Source organism: Phyllobates terribilis, unplaced genomic scaffold (genome assembly GCF_046119375.1).
Source record: "Phyllobates terribilis strain yellow unplaced genomic scaffold, ASM4611937v1 Scaffold_2__4_contigs__length_985480577, whole genome shotgun sequence".
NCBI classification, from domain to species: Eukaryota; Metazoa; Chordata; class Amphibia; order Anura; family Dendrobatidae; genus Phyllobates; species Phyllobates terribilis.
The window spans coordinates 818,493,611-818,514,491 of NW_027362762.1; the positions used below are offsets into that span (position 1 = coordinate 818,493,611).

A 20,881-nucleotide genomic window follows, 5' to 3' on the forward strand; every position below is an offset into this window, starting at 1 on the left:
GAGTCCCCGACCAATGGCCGGAGGACTTCACCATATGTAAGGCACCTCCTCCAAAATGGAGGTGCCCGAGCAATGTTGTTGCACTGTTCACTACTCTGCTTCAGCCCTCAGGTCCCGTTGCCAGTTACCTGCCAGATTCCTGCCAGTTTGCTGTCTGATTCCTGCCAGATATTCCGCTTACCTGCCTGCTAGCCTGAGGTCCGACGGTCTGCCTACCGACTCCTGTCAGTCTGTCTAAGGACCAGCTTGCCCGCTCACCTGGGAGCGCACCTCTGCTACCTGCCTGCTAGCCTGAGGTCCGACGGTCTGCCCTCCAACTCCTGTCAGTCTGTCTATGGACCAGCTTGCCCGCTCACCTGGGAGCGCACATCTGCTACCTGCCTGCTAGCCTACCTGGAGGCTCCGCCGTCACGTGCTGTGACCATCCGCCTGTCCAGAGACTCCTGCCTGCTCACCTGGGAGCGCTCATCTGCTGCCTGTCTGCTAGTCTTCCTGGAGGCTCCGCTGTCACGTGCTGTGACCACCCGCCTGTCCAGAAACTCCTGCTCGCTCACCTGGAGCGCTCATCTGCTGCCTGTCTGTTGGTCTACCTGGAGGCTCCGCCGTCACATGCTGTGACCACCCGCTTATCCAGTGACTCTCACCTGCTCACCTGGGAGCTCACGTCTACCATCTGCCTGCTAGCCTACCTGGAGGCTCAGCCGTCACAGGTCGTACCAACCCTTTACCCAGAGACTGCCCCGGTCACTTGCCGTGACCTCCTGCCCGTTCATCCAGAGACTGCCCCGGTCACTTGCCGTGACTTCCTGCCCGTTCATCCAGAGACTGCCCCGGTCACTTGCCGTGACCTCCTGCCCGTTCATCCAGAGACTGCCCCGGTCACTTGCCGTGATCTCCTGTCCGTTCACCCAGAGACTGTCCCGGTCACCTGCTGTGACTGCCTGCCCGTCTTCCCTGGTCGCCACCCGCTCCCTTACAAGGACCGCCCCCTTGTATAGTAGCTCAGAGGTTCCGCCTCCCAGACCCGTTACAATACATATTTTTGTCATGGCTTGGTTTGGGTATTCGATCTGGTGACCTGTTGCTTTGTGGTCAGTTCTTCTGCCTGTTGGGCTATGGCTCTTTTCCTTCCCTGTCCTAAAGCTGATTCTTCCTCTGTCCTTATTCTCCCTTCTTGGTTTGCTCCTTTCCAGGTGTTTTCCATTTAGGTTTGCCCTATCATGTTCTGGGTGGGGCATTATATAGTATCTGTGACGCTGAGTCACTTCTCATGGACAGCCGTGAGTCGGGATAGTCAAGGAGTCCGAGGTCAAAAGCCAGGAGGGTACGTCATATACAGAGGGAAAAGACAAAGGCGCAGTCAGGTAACGGTCAAAAGTGAAAATACCAGGAAGATAGCGGATCAGAACAACAAAGGGGTTAAACAGATAGATGGTCAGAACGAGTTCCAAGGTCGGGCAACAAAAGATCATCAAGCAAAACACTAGGCACAGAGAAAACCAACCGCACTTAGCTGAAGCTACGTCTGTCAGAGGTTTGGGATTAACAGCCCAACTAAGTTTCTAGGCAATCATGAGACAAAGAACACCTGGAGACAGCCCAGTGCTTCCCAGTCTCAGATTGGATGGCCGAGCTGTCAATCAAAACACAGACAGCTCAGCACGCCCCTGCACCAGATTTGATTGCTGAGTTGTTAGTAAATGCATCTCAGATACGCTGAGGGATGGAATCGTGACATTATCCCTTCTCTGCACTTCCTTGCTGGCTATATTTCCTGGTGGATATACACTTAGGAGATCCAGTTCTTTATCCTAGCGGTTTACCTTGCTGGGTAAATGTCACGCTGTCTCTGTATACTGGAGGTAGGGGGCCTAAGCTGACCCTAAGCTGGGGTCCTGACTAATCCCTCAACCTGGAGGTATTGTTAAAGGTACAGAGGTCCAGGCCGCCAGCGTAACCCCTACCTCCTGAGGATCCCTGCACCTAAGTAATCTAGTCCTGAGAAGGACCCCGATCACAACAAAAGGGGACAAGTAATAATATGCCCACACACAGTACTTAGACGAACGAGACAGTACAAGGGAAAAACCAAAACCACCTTGCATACAAAAACTACACAACTACAACAGAGGGAACACCAACGGGAAAGGAGATAAATGATAAAGCGAGGAAGGGAAAAAACTCTCCGAATACACTTATCTCTGAAACTCCAAATACCACGATCCGCTCTGTTAGTCTGCATGAAATGCTTTCACCGACACTTCCCTAACAGACCAGCAGGCATTTGAAGGAGTCTCACTACAGCAGCATTGATTGCAGCTGGGTGAGGCTGGACCTCGTCTAGCACACAGAGAGAGAGAATTAACTCCCTCACTGCCGAAAAACACAAAGCACCAAAAAGTCAGCTGCGAGAAGTCAGGCTGTGTAATCGTGACGATTTTCGTGGCGACACACCCGTGACAGTACCCCCCCTTCTACGAGGGGCCTCCGGACCCTCAGGGCCAGGTTTATCCGGGTGAGTCGTGTGGAAGGCCCGAACTAATCGGTCTGCGTTAATATCCGACGCAGGAACCCACATCCTCTCCTCAGGACCATACCCTTTCCAATGAACCAGGTACTGAAGGGACCGGCGATTAAAGCGTGAATCGATGACCCTCGATACCTGGAACTCCAAGTTACCATTGACCACCACTGGAGGGGGAGGTAAAGGTGACGGTACCACCGGCGCCACATACCTCTTAAGCAACGATCTGTGGAACACGTTGTGAATTTTAAACGTAGGGGGGAGGTCAAGACGGAATGCCACCGGATTAATTATAGAACTGATTCTGTATGGCCCGATGAACCTGGGACCCAGTTTCCAGGAGGGAACCTTAAGTTTTATATGCCTGGTAGACAACCATACCCGATCGTTCACACTTAGGTCCGGACCAGACACTCTCCTCCTATCAGCCATACGTTTGTATCGGTTCCCCATAGTATTCAGATTCTTCAGTACCCCTCTCCATACTGAAGCGAGTGATGAGGAAAATCGTTCCTCCTCAGGAACCCCCGAAGAGCCCCCCCTACTGAAAGTACAAAACTGGGAGTGAAAACCATATGCCCCAAAAAACGGGGACTTACCAGTGGACTCACTCCGCCTATTATTAAGAGCAAACTCTGCCAGAGGTAAGAAAGAAGCCCAGTCCTCCTGGTTCTCTGACACAAAACACCGGAGATATGTCTCCAAGCTCTGGTTCATTCGTTCCGTCTGACCATTGGTCTGAGGATGAAAAGCCGATGAGAACGACAAATGCATCCCCCGCCGTGCACAAAACGCCTTCCAGAACTTGGACACAAACTGAGACCCCCGATCAGACACCACCTCGGAGGGTACCCCGTGAAGCCTCACAATCTCCCCAATGAACACCTGCGCAAGAGTTTTAGCATTAGGGAGAGCAGGAAGAGCGATAAAATGTGCCATCTTGCTGAACCTGTCCACTACAACGAGTATGACCGTTTTACCCGAAGACGGAGGGAGGTCCGTAATAAAGTCCATAGACAGATGAGTCCAAGGACGCTCCGGGATCTTCAAAGGTAAGAGGGCCCCAGACGGACGGGTATGTGAGGTCTTAGAGCGCGCACAAACCCCACAGGACGCGACAAAAGTTACCACCTCCTTATGTAAGTTAGGCCACCAAAACCGACGCGAGAGGAGATCCACAGTTGCTTTACTCCCCGGGTGTCCTGCAAAAACTGAGTTATGGTGTGCCTCGATCACCTTTTGTCGCAACTGATCTGGAACAAACAGTCTCCCCGGAGGTCCAACAGGGGCGTCCCCCTGAGCCTCCAATACCTCCTCCTCCAGCTCAGAGCATACTGCCGAAACCACCACCCCCTCCTGAAGGATAGGAATCGGGTCGTCCGTATTCCCGGCCCCAGGGAAACTACGAGATAAGGCATCTGCCTTTACATTTTTTGACCCAGGACGATATGTAACGACAAAATTAAACCTGGTAAAAAACAATGACCACCTAGCTTGTCTGGGATTTCAGACGTTTAGCGGACTCCAGATATAGCAGGTTCTTGTGATCGGTGATGACGGTGACCGGATGGACTGCCCCCTCCAAAAAATGGCGCCACTCCTCAAAAGCTAACTTAATGGCCAAGAGTTCCCTATTGCCGACATCGTAATTCCTCTCAGCGGACGACAATTTTTTAGAGAAAAAGGCGCACGGATGCCACTTACCAGGGGACGAACCTTGTGACAATACTGCTCCCACCCCTACCTCGGAAGCGTCTACCTCTACAATGAATGGCTGTGACGCATCAGGTTGAATGAGTATGGGTGCCGAGGCAAAACATTTTTTCAAGGAGGAGAATGCTTGACAAGCCTTGTCAGACCACCTAGAAAAATCCGTCCCCTTTTTAGTCATGTCTGTGAGAGGCTTAACCATGGACGAGAAATTACGAATGAACTTCCGGTAATAATTAGCAAACCCCAGGAAACGTTGTAGTGCCTTAAGATTCTCTGGCCGATCCCACTCAAGAACTGCCCGCACTTTCCCAGGGTCCATACGAAAACCGGACGCTGAAACCAGGAAGCCTAAAAACTGGAGTTCCTGTACGGCGAACACACACTTTTTCCATTTGGCATACAGTTTATTATCCCGCAAGATCTGTAACACCTGCCTAACGTGCTCCTGATGAGACACCAGATCCGGCGAGTAAATTAAGATATCATCCAGATATATGACAACAAACTGTCCCACCAGGCGGCGAAAAATGTCATTAACAAAGTGTTGGAACACCGCCGGGGCATTAGTCAGACCGAATGGCATGACAAGGTTCTCATAATGCCCCTCCGGAGTGTTAAACGCCGTCTTCCACTCATCCCCCTCCTTCATCCTAATCAGATTGTACACCCCCCTGAGATCCAACTTAGAGAACCATTTGGCGCCCACGATCTGATTAAAGAGATCGGGAATAAGTGGGAGCGGATACGGATCTCGGACCGTAATCCGATTAAGTTCACGGAAATCCAGGCAAGGGCGTAGGCCTCCATCTTTCTTCTTAACAAAGAAGAACCCCGCAGCCACCGGTGAAGATGAAGGTCTAATATGCCCCTTAGCCAGACTTTCTGAAATAGAATCCTTCATGGCCTGCCTCTCAGGACCAGAAAGGTTATACAACCTAACTTTAGGTAACTTGGCCTCAGGGAGCAGTTTTACAGAACAGTCATACTCGCGATGAGGAGGTAGTTCCTGACACCCTTTCTCCGAGAATACATCCTCAAAGTCCGCCAGAAATGGAGGTAAGACCCAAGGAGTAACCGCACCGATGACCGTGTTCATGCAGTTTTTATTACAGAATTTACTCCATTGGCTTATCTCTCTGGTTTGCCAATTAATAACCGGGTTATGCTTAGTTAACCAAGGAAGGCCCAACACTATAGGAGTGGGAAGACCCTCCAACACGTAGCAAGACAACAGTTCTTTATGTATCGCCCCCACTTGAAGTTTTACGTCATGCACAGCTTGCAAAAAACTTCCCTGACCGAGAGGCCTGGCATCGATCGAGAATATGGGGATGGGTTTAGCCAACTCACTCAATCGCATACCTTGAACCCGGGCAAACCGAGCATCAACCAGATTAGCCCCGGTCCCACTATCCAGAAGAACAGATATCCTCTCAGTTCTCGTACCCACCACCACCTCCGCCGGTACGAGAAACTGAGACGAACCTAGGGACGAAATACCTACTCCCAGATTGCCGTCCACCACACAACCTGGGATCAACAATTTTCCGACGACTCTTCACTCTGCAAGGGACGGGATGGACACCCCCCAATAAAATGTCCCTTTCTCCCGCAGAAGAAACACCTTCCTGTCTTATGGCGCACCACCGGTCCCCTCCCCCGAAATGATGTCCCTCCTAATTGCATAGGCTCCTCTGGACTGACCAGGGGAACCACCATATGAGGGGACCTTGTAGGAGGTGGAGTCATCACAGGGGGTAGAGTTATCCCGCACCTCTCCCGAAGCCGTCTGTCAACGCGAATAGCAAGGGCCATAGCGGCTTCCAGTGACGCGGGAGAGTCATACTGTGCCAACACATCCTGTAATTTGTCGGATAAACCTTGACAAAACTGGCTCCTAAGAGCCGGGTCATTCCACTGGGTGTCCGTGGCCCACCTACGGAACTCCGAACAGAATTCCTCCGCCGGACGATCTCCCTGCTGAATCCTACGTAACTTAGACTCAGCAAGGGAGATCCGATCTGGGTCATCATATACGAGTCCCAGAGCAGCGAAAAACCTATCCACTGACTGGAGAGCCGGGGAGCCCGGGGGAAGAGAGAACGCCCAAGATTGTGGGTCCCCTTGTAGGAGCGAGATGACAATTCCCACCCTTTGTTCTTCACTCCCCGATGACCGAGGCCGCAGCCGAAAGTACAACTTGCATGCCTCCCGGAAAACAAAAAACTTGTCCCGCCCCCCAGTGAACCTGTCAGGGAGAGCTACTTTAGGTTCTGGTCAGGCTTGCTCCTGAGGATACAAAACCTTGGACCTAACGTCCGCCAACTCCATGGACAAACTCTGCAACTGCCGAGCTAGACCGGCTACTGGATCCATGGTAGCTGGAGAAAAACTAAGTGGTTGGTGAAAATGTCACGCTGTCTCTGTATACTGGAGGTAGGGGGCCTAAGCTGACCCTAAGCTGGGGTCCTGACTAATCCCTCAACCTGGAGGTACTGTTAAAGGTACAGAGGTCCAGGCCGCCAGCGTAACCCCTACCTCCTGAGGATCCCTGCACCTAAGTAATCTAGTCCTGAGAAGGACCCCAATCACAACAAAAGGGGACAAGTAATAATATGCCCACACACAGTACTTAGACGAACGAGACAGTACAAGGGAAAAACCAAAACCACCTTGCATACAAAAACTACACAACTACAACAGAGGGAACACCAACGGGAAAGGAGATAAATGATAAAGCGAGGAAGGGAAAAAACTCTCCGAATACACTTATCTCTGAAACTCCAAATACCACGATCCGCTCTGTTAGTCTGCATGAAATGCTTTCACCGACACTTCCCTAACAGACCAGCAGGCATTTGAAGGAGTCTCACTACAGCAGCATTGATTGCAGCTGGGCGAGGCTGGACCTCGTCTAGCACAGAGAGAGAGAGAATTAACTCCCTCACTGCCGAAAAACACAAAGCACCAAAAAGTCAGCTGCGAGAAGTCAGGCTGTGTAATCGTGACGATCTTCGTGGCGACCCACCGTGACAGTAAACTCCAGTTATATTCTTGCTGCAAGTTGGTTTGCTTTCCCTTCCAGCACCTTTTCTTTTTACCACTGTTGGTTTCTTGGGAGGTCTTCCTAGTTCCTTTACTTTAACCTTCATCCCTCCATCTTATTTGAATGTGTCTTAGTTTCTCACCTTCAGTTCTCGTATTTCTCCTAACACTTTGGTCTTCCTTTGTTGGTAGTGTGTTGCGACCTTTGATTCCTCAGTAAGTACAAGAAATCGCTTGACACCCTAAAAGGCAGTGGTCCGAGGTGGAGTTTTTTTAGTTGTGCGGCTAGGACCTTTCTAGTCTGTACAGGGACTAGCTGGGTGTAGGAGCGGCGTTTCCCTGGTGTGAGTGTGAAGACGTTCATAACAATTTTTTTGGGGGGGAAACCCTGATTGAGGCTGCAAAAGACTTGAGACTGAGCCGTAGATTCACCTTCCAGCAGGACAATGACCCTAAACATACTGTAAAAGCTACAATGGAATGGTTTAGATCAAAATATATTCATGTGTGTGAATGGCCCAATCCAAGGGCAGACCTAAATCCCATCAAGAATCTGTGGCAAGACTTGAAAATTGCTGTTCAAAGACTACTCCATCCAATCTCACTGAGATAGAACTAGCTAAAAAGAAGAATGGGAAACAATTTCGGCCTCTAGATGTGCAAAGCTGGTAGAGACATAGCCCATAAGACCTGCAGCAATAATTGCAGTGAAAAGTGGTCCTACAAAGTATTGGCTCGGGGGGGGGGCTGAACACAAATGTGACGCGCCCCCTGGGCCATGTTTGTGTAGCGTTGCGCACGCGGGGAATACCCGGAGCCGGATCTGTTGGGGGTAGTAGTCCTCGTGGCGGTGACCCGGTCCGTGCCCAGGGTGTCAAACTAAATGGCAGTCTTTAGCAGTAGATGTTAGAGTGTTCGACTACGCCACCCGTTGAATGCGGCTATGAAGCCGCCGCTGCAGGGCAGACCGCTGAGGCCGGTGGTACGGATATGCAGCGTGGATGGCATAACCCCCAACGGGAGGGGTATGGCCTCAGGGCAGCCGACGTGAATGATGGGGTTAGCAGAGTTGCACGCAGGCACCAGGAACCACTCAGAGACGGTGCGGTGTAGTTCAGGGTCTTTACTGGTGGCAAAGGTAGACCCTCCCGGAGTACTGGCTAGCGATCGGGGCCTGGTCAGTCTGTGAGCAGATAGGATCTCCCCTGGCCAGGCGGAGTTGTAGGCCTCCCCAACTAATTGTACTCTTCTGGCTACCTTGCTAGAGGCGGGTAAAAGTAGCCCACGTCCCTGAGTGTACCGTGTGGTGCTCACCCGTATGGCCGGTGACTTGGGGCCTTCTGGTAGCTTCCGCTCCACGACGGCGGTGCTGGTCCCTTGCGTGTGACCGTGCCTTCGGGTTTCTGGGCCAGAGGACCTGAAATCCCCTGCCGGTCGGTTTCTGCTGCTGGGTAAGGATTAGTCCCCACAGCCTCGGACTCCGGGTCCGGTGAGAACTCTTCAATCAGGGCGAGCTCTACAGCTTCCAGCCCCTGACTCCTTTTAGCACTGCTCCCACTGAGCTCCTGATCTTTCTTTCCTATAGCTGCTCCTCTCCAGACCAGACTGTGTCTCTGTCTGGGACTCCTCTTCTTCTCTACACACTAACCCTGCCTCAGCCCCAGCTTTATATAGGGGAAGTTCTTCCCCTCCCAGGACTGGGCAGGAGGTGTGGCATGCATAGGATTCCTGACCAGGAAACCTCCCACCTGCTCTCAGACGTAATATTGCTATTACTGTGGAAACCAGACCCCTGGGGTGCCACATTCCCCCCTAGTGAAATTTAGTACTCCGGGACTAAACATATTTTTGTAAACAAAACAAGTTATAAACAAAAACCGTACAATAAAGAAAAACACATTAGGATGGTCACGGCGTGTCCGCAACCGGGTGCAGTTTTTGAAGAAAACAAGGGTGTCCATTTTACCAAGGAACAGGGAGCCGTAACCAGGTAGGGGTCTGTCCTACCCCGAGTCTTTAACAGTCTTAGTCCTTTCCTGGGTTACGCTCCAAACATATATACAAAGGATTCCGGATAATCCATAACTGACACCTATAAAATAACTAGAAATACACAATTATTCACAAGCAACAATAAACAGGTAAATACAAATAAAACAGTTTGAGCACTTTAAATCCTCCAACGTACGGGCAACTGGCCTCTAGTGGCCCTAGTAGTCCTACAGAGCTGACTGACTGGTCCTGAGCTACAGGGTGTAGGGGCTGTCAAAGGTAAACTGGGCAGCTGTCTACGGGCTCTTTGGCTCACTAGGGGCACGGCAGGCTCACTATAAGCAGAGGGTTGATCCTCCTGGTCTGCTTGTGTGGGGTCTTCTGCCTCCTGGACCGGCTGCTCTTCCAGCTCTACCTGTTTCTCCGTAGGTACTTGAGATGCTGGTTGGAGGAAGGTGAGGACGGGTACCACAACAGCGCCATTGACTTGAGTCCAAGACCGAGGGAAGTCTCCGAGCACAGTACTGACCATATCTTCCCTTTCCTCTGCGGGTCGAGGGTCTTCTTGTTCTTCTTCAGGGTTCCGAAGATGTTCGGGACACTTCTTCAGGTGATCTCGGGATACAATGGCTGTGGTTTCTCCTCCATCCTTACTGATTGTGCAGACTTTCGGGTTCTCATGGCTTGAGGGCAGTACGGTGTACGGGTCCTTCTCCCACTGGTCGTCCAACTTGTGGAGCCGTCTCTTCCTCTTCAAGACCTGCTCTCCAGGTACCAGGGGAACAGCGGGAGCATACTGGTTGTAAGTCTTCTCCTGTCTTTCTCTAGCTTGACAGAGACTTCGCTCCACGCTCTCCTGTACTTTCCGGTACTGCTGCTGCCTCTCCGTGTCCCAGTCTGCTTCTGGTGAAGTGTCCTCGGGTGTCAGGACTCCCATATCCAGGTCAACAGGCAGCTTACCAGGTCTTGCTCTCATTAGGTAAGCCGGGGTACAGTTGGTAGAACCTACAGGGATGTGGTTGTATAGGTCCACCAGATCAGGCAGTTTCTCAGGCCACAGACTGCGTTCTTCCAGGGGCAATGTTTTCAGAAGATCTATCACCACCTGGTTCATTTTCTCGCAGAGTCCATTGGTTTGTGGATGATAGGGTGTTGTTCTTATCTTCCGGCAGCCATACAGAGTGCAGAACTCCTGGAAGACCTCCGCTTCAAAGGCAGGTCCCTGGTCCGTCAGCACCTGCTCTGGGTATCCGTGTGGACGGCAGAAGTGCTGCTGGAAGGCTCTAGCTGCTGTTTGAGCCGTTAAGTCCTTGACCGGGACCACCACCAGGAACCGGGAGTAATGATCTACGATTGTGAGGGCGTAGACATACCCAGATCTGCTTGGAGCCAGTTTCACATGGTCCAGGGCTACCAGTTCCAGTGGCTGTCGGGTGATGATGGGCTGCAAGGGAGTCTTCTGGCTGGCACGGTCCTTCCTTCTTAGGTGGCACGGTCCACAGTCTCTGCACCACCTCTCGATGGTTCCCCTCATGCCTACCCAGTGGAACCGCCCGCACAGCAGGAACTCCAGCTTCTTCCATCCGAAGTGCCCAGCTCCGTCGTGGTATGCCTCCAGTACCATAGCCGCGTCTCTTCTTGGCACCACTACTTGCCAGATCAGTTCATGCGTCCGGGAGTTAACCATTCTGCGGCACAACTTCCCCTTGTAAAGGAACAGTCGACTCTTCTCAGCCCACAGTTGCTTGGTCTCCTCCGGAGCGTCTGGGTCAAGGCGGGCATCTGGCTGAGTCAGCATCTCCTTCACCAGTCGGACGGCGGGGTCACTGTCTTGCGTTTCCGCCCAGTTGTAATGAGGTAAGGGGTTGAACGTAGCAGATTGCTTACCCCTTACACGGTGGGAATACTGGATAGTCCCATGACGGTGGAACGCGGGGAGTTCAACTTCTTCCAGTTCCTCTGGATCTTCCCCTACGTCCGGTAGGTTTGGCATTCTGGACAAGGCATCCGCGTTGGTATTGGAGCGTCCTGCCCGGTATTTGATCGTGAACTCATAGTTGGACAGGCGGGCCATCCATCTCTGCTCCAGGGCACCGAGTCTTGCCGTATCCAGGTGTGTCAACGGGTTGTTATCCATGTACACGGTGAACCGGGAAGAGGCGAGGTAGTGCCTAAAGCGTTCGGTGACTGCCCACACCACTGCCAGGAACTCTAGCTTGAATGAGCTGTAATTCTCAGGGTTTCTTTCGGTGGGTCGCAGTTTTCGGCTGGCGTAAGCAATTACCCGTTCTTTCCCCTGCTGGATCTGGGACAGTACGGCTCCTAGCCCGATGTTACTTGCGTCGGTGTAGAGGATAAAGGGCTGGCTGTAATCAGGGTACGCCAGGATTTCATCCCCCGTGAGGGCCATCTTCAGCTGGCGGAAGGACTCTTCTTCCAGCTTCTCCCATCTGAAGGGTGGCTTCTGGTTCTTGGCCTTCCTGGACTGGCCTATCAGGAGGTCCTGCATAGGAGCTGCCTTTTTGGTGAAACCGGGAATGAATCTTCGGTAGTAGCCTACCAACCCGAGGAACTGCCGCACTTCCTTTACGCTGGAGGGGCTTGGCCATTCCTTAATCGCGGTGATCTTATCAGGGTCGGGAGCCACTCCGTCAGCACTCACCACGTGTCCCAGGTACTGCACCTTTGGTTTCAGGAGGTGACACTTGGAGGGTTTCACCTTTAGGCCGTAGTTTGCCAGGGCTTCGAACACTTCTGCCAGGTGTTTCAGGTGGTCCTCGTAGGTCTTGGAGTAGACGATGACATCGTCCAGGTATAACAGGACCGTCTCGAAGTTTCGGTGTCCCAGACAGCATTCCATCAATCGTTGGAAGGTTCCTGGTGCGTTGCAGAGTCCGAACGGCATGCAGGTAAACTCGCTAAGTCCCATCGGGGTGGTGAATGCGGTCTTCTCCCGGTCCGCCTCTGCTACAGGAACCTGCCAGTACCCGCTAGTGAGATCCAAAGTGGAGAAGAAGTTAGCAGATTTTAAAGCAGCCAAAGACTCCTCTATCCTTGGTAAGGGGTACGCATCTTTGTGTGTGATACGGTTGATTTTCCGGTAATCTACACACATTCTCATGGTGTTGTCCTTCTTTTTAACCAAGACTAGTGGAGCTGCCCAGGGGCTACAGCTATCCCTGATTACTCCAGCCTCCTTCATGTCTCTAAGCATCCCCTTGGCGTGTTGGTAGTGTGCAGGGGGTACGGGACGATACCTCTCCTTTATGGGAGGATGGTCTCCCGTGGGGATGTGATGTTCTACCCCCTTTACTCGCCCGAAGTCTAACGGGTGTTTACTAAACACTCTCTCGTACTCTTGAACCATCCGATAGACTCCCTGTTTCTGGTGTGAGGGAGTGGAGTCAGTACCCAAATGTAGTTACTGACACCAGTCCTCTATTGTTTTCTTAGAGCCGTTACCTTCCTCTGGATGAGATGGAGGCAAGGGTTCCACGGACTGTACAGAATTTTGATTGATGGTATACAATTTGGCTAGCGTAGCATACCGGGGCAGGTACACTTCCCTTTTCCCGATGTTTATTATGCGAACGGGCACCCTCCCATGGCGTACATCAACCACCCCCCGTGCTGTCAAAATGGTGGGCCTACTGTCTGAGTAGACGGGTTCTACCATTGCTTGGTAGTCTCTACCTCTTAGACCAATAGCTGCCCGGCACCAAATCATCATTTCACTTTTTGGGGGCATGGCAATAGGGAAAGGGTCACACATTCTCACGCTTCCAATCTCACCACCGGAGAGTTCCACCTGTTGCCGCCGCATCAGTGCCCGGATCTCTTTTTGGAGCACTCGCTGTTGGCCCGAGCTGGCGTTCTTGGCAACCTGCTGTAAAATGAAAATCACCTCTGCAAGACAATTTTCAATCACTTTAGTTCCTAGAGTTATCTTTGGGTGACTCTCGCGCTTGTCAATGTCTACAATGATCAGTCCCTGTGCTGCCAGTTCGACTCTACCGACTTTAATGGTCATCTCTTTGAATCCGATCTGTGGCACGGGTTGACCATTGCTGGCGATGATACTCAAGTCGTCGTCAGGGTAGCGGGTTATATCCGAGTCATTCCAGTACTGCTTGAAGAGCACGTACGGGATGGTGGTGACCTGTGACCCGGTGTCAAGTAGGGCACTCATAGGAATGCCATCCAGTACTACAGGCAAGACTGGATGTCCTCCCACGTATTTGTCACGCCAGTTCGATGGGCCTGGTGATCTTATTCCTGGGGGTTGGCCCTCTACCCCAGGTTGTGCCAGTTTAAAGGACAGTACCTTGCCATATGTCCGGGTTGATTGCAGCGGCGGCAGATGGGTTGTCCGTCCTCGTTGTATCGGTCGCTGGGTCTTCCTCTGGCCGGTGGGGTCCTCCTTGGTCAACGCCACGGGATGTCCTCCGGTCCGGATGCCAGCTGGATCTTCCCTGGAGTAGAAACCTGTAAAGACTGCACAGTTCGGGTTAGCGCAGCTACGCTTTTAGCTAGCTCTTGGACCTGATGGTGCAGGTCTGGAGCCGGGTCATTGTTCAAAGCCTGCGCATCAGCTCCCACAGGCCCTGCCGACAAGGGCCACGCCTCCTGGTGGTAAGCGGTAGTAGGGCGCCTGTGGGCCACAACGCCACCCGGTGCCCGTTCTCGGAGCACCCGAATGGCTCTGTCCTTGAACTGTGCAAAGTCCAGATGAGGATCCTGTAAGGCCATTGCCCGCAACTGGGTTCGGTGGGCATTGCAATATAGTCCCTCTATAAATTGTTCGGTCAACAGCCTGTCCTCGTTTCCCACGCCGTCAGGGTCGGCCTGCTTAATGGCCCTCAGGGCCTCTTGTAGGTTTAGTGCATAGTCCCTTATATTCTCATGTGCTCGCTGTTTGCACCCGTAGAAACTAAGCTTTATCTCAGCTGAGGTGCGGGTATCAAAGGTGTCCTTCAGCCGGGTTAATATCCCTGCTACAGTCCTCCTCCCAGGTGGCCAGGACTTTACCTCCCTTTGGGCTGCCCCGGTTAGTTGGGCCACCAGGATGCTCACTTTTTGCTCTTCTGTGAGGGGGTACACCTGGAAGAGGCTATCCAGCTTTTCTCTAAAGTCATTCAGGGTATGTGACTCCCCTGAGTACTGGGGTAGCCAGGCTGCCCCCGGGATATAGGGCATCGTGAAAGGCATGACCGCTGCAGCGGTGGCGCTGGCAGTGGCTGTGGCAGTGAAGCTCTCCTCCGTATCCGACATCCTCCTCCCCCCTAGTGGACTGTGGCCTACCTTGCGATGATCCTCTTCCGTAGGCCGCGGCTCCGCAGTGGATCGTCAGGGTCGAGGACCTTCCGTCGCGCTCCTGTGACGTCGGCGTCTGCTGGGCTCCTTCCAGGACCTTACGCAACGTCCGGACGTGAGGCGGAGCTCCAGTTCTCGCGCGCTTTCGGAGTCCACGCCCCTCTTCTTCCCGCGCGGCGTCTTCAAGATGGCGTCCAATGGCGGGAAAACTCCACGGATGGCGGGAAGAAGGCAGAAGATGGCGTCCAACGGCGGGAAAACTCCACGGATGGCGGGAAGAAGGTAGAAGATGGCGTCGGATGGCGGGAATCTTCACCACAGGTAAGTTTAAAAGTCTCTTTTTCAGGCACGCAGTACCCGGTGGTTGCGGGCACGAAATCCTGCCGACTACGCCAAAAGTTGACGCGCCCCCTGGGCCATGTTTGTGTAGCATTGCGCACGCGGGGAATACCCGGAGCCGGATCTGTTGGGGGTAGTAGTCCTCGTGGTGGTGACCCGGTCCGTGCCCAGGGTGTCAAACTAAATGGCAGTCTTTAGCAGTAGATGTTAGAGTGTTCGACTACGCCACCCGTTGAATGCGGCTATGAAGCCGCCGCTGCAGGGCAGACCGCTGAGGCCGGTGGTACGGATGTGCAGCGTGGATGGCATAACCCCCAACGGGAGGGGTATGGCCTCAGGGCAGCCGACGTGAATGATGGGGTTAGCAGAGTTGCACGCAGGCACCAGGAACCACTCAGAGACGGTGCGGTGTAGTTCAGGGTCTTTACTGGTGGCAAAGGTAGACCCTCCCGGAGTACTGGCTAGCGATCGGGGCCTGGTCAGTCTGTGAGCAGATAGGATCTCCCCTGGCCAGGCGGAGTTGTAGGCCTCCCCAACTAATTGTACTCTTCTGGCTACCTTGCTAGAGGCGGGTAAAAGTAGCCCACGTCCCTGAGTGTACCGTGTGGTGCTCACCCGTATGGCCGGTGACTCGGGGCCTTCTGGTAGCTTCCGCTCCACGACGGCGGTGCTAGTCCCTTGCGTGTGACCGTGCCTTCGGGTTTCTGGGCCAGAGGACCTGAAATCCCCTGCCGGTCGGTTTCTGCTGCTGGGTAAGGATTAGTCCCCACAGCCTCGGACTCCGGGTCCGGTGAGAACTCTTCAATCAGGGCGAGCTCTACAGCTTCCAGCCCCTGACTCCTTTTAGCACTGCTCCCACTGAGCTCCTGATCTTTCTTTCCTATAGCTGCTCCTCTCCAGACCAGACTGTGTCTCTGTCTGGGACTCCTCTTCTTCTCTACACACTAACCCTGCCTCAGCCCCAGCTTTATATAGGGGAAGTTCTTCCCCTCCCAGGACTGGGCAGGAGGTGTGGCATGCATAGGATTCCTGACCAGGAGACCTCCCACCTGCTCTCAGACGTAATATTGCTATTACTGTGGAAACCAGACCCCTGGGGTGCCACATTTGCACGTCACAATTTTCAGATTTATATTTGTAAAATAATTAGAAAACCATGTATTATTTCCTTTATACTTCACAAATACTTGCTACTTCGTGTTGGTATATCACATAAAATCCCAATAAAATACATTTAAGTTTTAACGTGAAAAATGTGGAACAGTTCAAGTGGTATAAATACTTTTTCAAGGCACTGTATGTGGTTTGGAGGAGTTGATCTTACTGACAAATTCCCTGGGTAATGTGGATTCAGATGAGGGGTGAGGTGTAAATGTTTCCAGGAACCAAGGAACAGGAAACCGTTTACACTAAATCAGTGGTTATCGGGAGTAGACTTCATGTTCCAACCTTTTCTCCAGAAAACCTTGTGTCATCCTTCATAAGAGAGCTATAATATGTTCACTAGATAGCAAATCCTTTGTAACTGCCAATATAAGTCTACTTGATGTACATTATGTATAGTCTCTCTCTGTTTCCATAAACCCATTGGAACTAGAAGGAATATAGAGCGCACATAGGGTCTTATCCGAGATAAAAGGAATATATGTGAAAGATAATTCAAATTCACTCACCTATTAAGGTTATGTAAGACACAACCACTGTACTTAGCATTGGCGGCTGCTGCAAACCCCGAAGCAATGATCCTTTGTTGGGTGAAGAGAATGGTGCATCAAAATGCGCTGCTTGCCTGTCAGAATAATGTACCAGAGGAATCCAGTCTATCTGTCTAGACTGTCCTGAGGAAATGGTGTGATCACCACGAAACGTGCAGAAATAAAGTCTATTTCATCATTACATCGACTTGGATTCCTCTGGTACATTATTCTGACAGGCGAGCAGCGCATTTTGATGCCCCATTCTCTTCACCCAACAAAGGATCATAAACCCATAGTAGAATAATTATACATTAGATCAGGGATGTCAAAGTAAAACACACAGAAGGCCAAAATGAAAAACTTGGACGAAGTCGCGGGCCCCACATAGTCCTTCATACAGAATAATGGGCCCCACATAGTACTCCATACAGAATAATGGGCCCCAGATAGTCATCCATACAGAATAATGGGCCCACATAGTCCTTCATACAGAATAATGGGCCCCACATAGTTCTCCATACAGAATAATGGGCACACTTAGTCATCCATACTGAATAATGGGCCCCACATAGTCCTCCATACAGAATAATGGACCCACATAGTCCTTCATACAGAATAATGGGCCCCACATAGTCCTCGATACAGAATAATGGGCCCACATAGTCATTCATACAAACTAATGGGCCCCACATAGTTCTCCATACAGAATAATGGCCCCACATAGTCCTTCATACAGAATAATGAGCCCTACATAGTCCTCCATACAGAATAATGGCCCTACATAGTCCTCCATACAGAATAATGGCCCCCACATAGTCCTCCATACAGTATAATGGGCCTCACATAGTCCTCCATACAGAATAATGGGCCCCACACAGTCATCCAAACAGAATAATGGGCTCCACATAGTCCTCCATACAGAATAATGAGCCCCACATAGTCCTCCATACAGAATAATGGGTCCCCACATAGTCCTCCATACAGAATAATGGGCCCCCACATAGTCCTCCATACAGAATAATGGGCCCCACATAGTCCTCCATACAGTATAATGGGCCCCACATAGTCCTCCATACAGTATAATGGCCCCGCATAGTCCTCCATACAGAATAATGGCCCCACATAGTCTTCCATACAGAATAATGGGCCCCACATAGTCCTCCATACAGAATAATGGGCCCCACATAGTCGTCCATACAGAATAATGGCCCCACATAGTCCTCCATACAGAATAATGGACCCCACATAGGGGTGGCACTTCTGGTGTTGCGGGCCAAATATAATCACCCTGGGGGCCAGATTTGGCCTAGAAGCCAGAGTTTGACATGTATGCATTAGATGATAAGCCTACAACCATTGACAGGTAAAACATTAAGTAGATATACAATATATTTTTCTTTTTCAGAGACACGAGGAGATGTTTTTGACAATCCTGAAGATGAGTACAATTATGACACTTTTATTGCTCCCACGGATCCAACGTGGTTGACTCAATCTACCACGCCAACAGATCAGTTTGTGGAATCTACTGAAGCGACACAGAGAGAAGAGACCACTGTAAATCCATCTGTAACAGAAGAGAGCCCCGAGGATCTATGTAGTGGAAAACCTTTTGATGCTTTTACTAACTTCAAAAATGGATCTATCTATGCTTTCCGAGGTAAGGAGACACAATCAGAATACAATCTGGGATTAATGAAGTATTTGGGATGTTTTTTGCAACAAATTTATTGGTTGCTAATGCCCCCAAATTTTATTTTCAGTACATACTGTATATATATTTTTTTATCTTTTAAAGGAAAATACTTTTATGAACTTGATGATAAACAAGCGCTGGATGGATACCCAAAACTCATTAAGGAAGTGTGGGGTATAGAAGGTCCAATAGATGCAGTATTTACTCGCTTGAACTGCCAGGGGAAGACTTATATATTTAAGGTAACATTGCTTTCTGTCCAGAGGCACACCTTCTGGAGGCGTGTTCTTTTTTTTTCTCCTGCATTACACCTCCTGCTTTTGATTGGTCAACATTATTCAAGGGGAAAAATACACACCCCCAGAGAAGAATCTCTGCTAAGACCCACTTGGACTTATCATAAATTACAACCTAAATGTTACAAGCTAATATCTCTGCAACAGAGAGGAGAAATAAAAAAATAACATATATGTTTTATTCAATTTAGCAGCCACTATTCTATGAATTGGTCAGTCTAATATTCTCAAACTGGTGGAAGGTGCCCTATAATTCTCTTATACGATTCTATGGCTACCTGCAACAACTACTAGATGGAGCCTAAGAGCTTACTGCATACCATTTTATTATTTAATTCAATGCATAGACAGTATATATACACTATACGCCAACTAGAAGTTACTGTAAACTCAACTCTATGCACAAATTTGTCTTAGGAAAATGGAGCTTCAACTGCTACATAGATTTATTATTTTTTATATTGTTAGAATGCAGATTCCAAAGCAAATTTAGGTTACTGGTGGAATCCATGCAACCTGTCTCTGATTTGGAGCTCATAAGGTCTGTCTCCTTTTTTAAAATGTGGCGTTACTCTCTGGCATGCAAGCTGTGATTCACTGGTGGACATAGACAGAAGAGGGCCCCTGTGCAAGCACAATATAGGGGCCATTTGCAGTCCAATAGCTCATCATAATGCACAAGAGGCTGCAGGATTGCACAATCTTTTCTGTTCTTAAGGCCCCTTCACACTAAGCGAGATCGCTGCCGAGTCACAAGTTTTGTGATGCAACAGCGACCTCAGCAGCGATCCCGCTACGTTTGACACTTAGCAGCGATCAGCCCCCTGCTGTGAGATCGCTGGTCGTGTCGGAATGGTCTGGACATTTCTTTGATCGTTGAGGTCCCGCTGGGTAGCATGCATCGGTGTGTTTGACACCTTACCAACGACCTCGTTGGCGACTCAGACACAGAAACACATAGGCGTGCATCGTTATACAGATCGTTACGGGTCGCTGCATCGTTGCTGCATCGTTGGGAAGATCTGACTGTTTGACATCTCACCAGCGACCACATAGCGACGCAGCAACGATCCGTGACAGGTCGTATCGTTGTTGGGATCGCTGTAGCGTCGCTTAGTGTGACAGGGCCTTTAGGGCCACAATGTCAGAGTGAACGAATCCCACGTGCCCTAATCAAACTTGTATTACTATCTGAGACCCAAATTGCATATCGAAAGCACATGCTATATATGTAATACAGATGCAGAGTCAACATCTGGGATGCCAACTTCTTGGAAAAATGAGAGTCCCTTTTCTCCCTGTTTGCACTCCAGAAAGAAAGACATTGTGTATGTTGCTCTCTTCATCTTAGTTTCTAGGAGTTGCTGTGACAGCTGAGCATTTTATGCCGCAAAATGGATAATAATTAGTTGCCCATCCCTGCTCCCGCACTGCTCCTCTTTGTTGGCATGGAAAGTACATATAAGCAGACACCAACAAGCATGTCTATAACTAGATGGTGGGGGGACATACAAAATGCCATTGCAGACCGCAGGTTGTGCTCCTTCTTTACTCGAAAGTAGATGCAAGACCATCCAGTCACTTTGTCAGGTAATTTCCAGTCCTATTGAATATAGATGATATACAGTAAGTTCCCTTAGACCAGTGTTTCCCAAATCCAGTCCTCACGGCTCCCAACAAGTCATGTTTTCAGGATTTCCTTAGTTTTGCACAAGTGATAGAGTAATTATCTGGAATCAGAACTGGCCGCAGGCTCTCTCGCCTGTGCAATACTAAGGAAAGCCTGAAAACCTGATCTATTGGGGGCCGTACTGGATTTGGGAAACACTGTATTAGAATATCAGAGTCCTTCACTACTTATTCACAGAGAAGTGGCACTTTACACTTCATTGGCAACAAGATATGAAATGATGAGAATGGTAATAATTCATCAATACCACACTAAATAATTTATCTCTAATAGAATGTGGGCTGAAGGTGTTTGAAAGGCCAATATCAGAATAGCTTTTTCTCTGCCCAAGCCTCCATCTGTGATATAATATTGCCCTCTTCAGTGATAATTGCTTTCCACAATATAGTTTGTGCAAATTGAGATTTCATTCTCTAAAGCTCAGCAGAGCTGATAAATGTTACAGGGAGTTCTTGGCGGTTTTTGACAGATGGCAGCTATCTAATGGTTATAAACAGTTTATGGCTAAGTTCAGGACAGCATATGACTAATCGTTTGATTTGCATCCTGATAAAACAATGGATGATTGTTCATCCA

At 50.3% G+C, this 20,881-nt stretch overlaps 1 protein-coding gene and 1 long non-coding RNA gene across 3 annotated transcripts in view; both read left to right on the top strand.

Annotated features, from left to right (window-relative positions):
* The window catches only part of VTN (vitronectin), a 78,428-nt gene that overhangs the window by 33,601 nt on the left and 23,946 nt on the right, over positions 1–20,881 (top strand). For both annotated transcript variants that reach the window (XM_073667665.1, XM_073667666.1), the window contains 2 exons: positions 18,029–18,283; positions 18,422–18,561. In XM_073667665.1, coding sequence (XP_073523766.1) covers positions 18,029–18,283; positions 18,422–18,561 — 395 coding nt within the window. The remainder of the gene's footprint in view (positions 1–18,028; positions 18,284–18,421; positions 18,562–20,881) is intronic.
* Positions 95–10,247, top strand: LOC141231052 (uncharacterized). Its single transcript, XR_012297471.1, has 3 exons — positions 95–296; positions 9,704–9,884; positions 10,103–10,247. It is a non-coding gene; the product is annotated as an uncharacterized lncRNA (long non-coding RNA).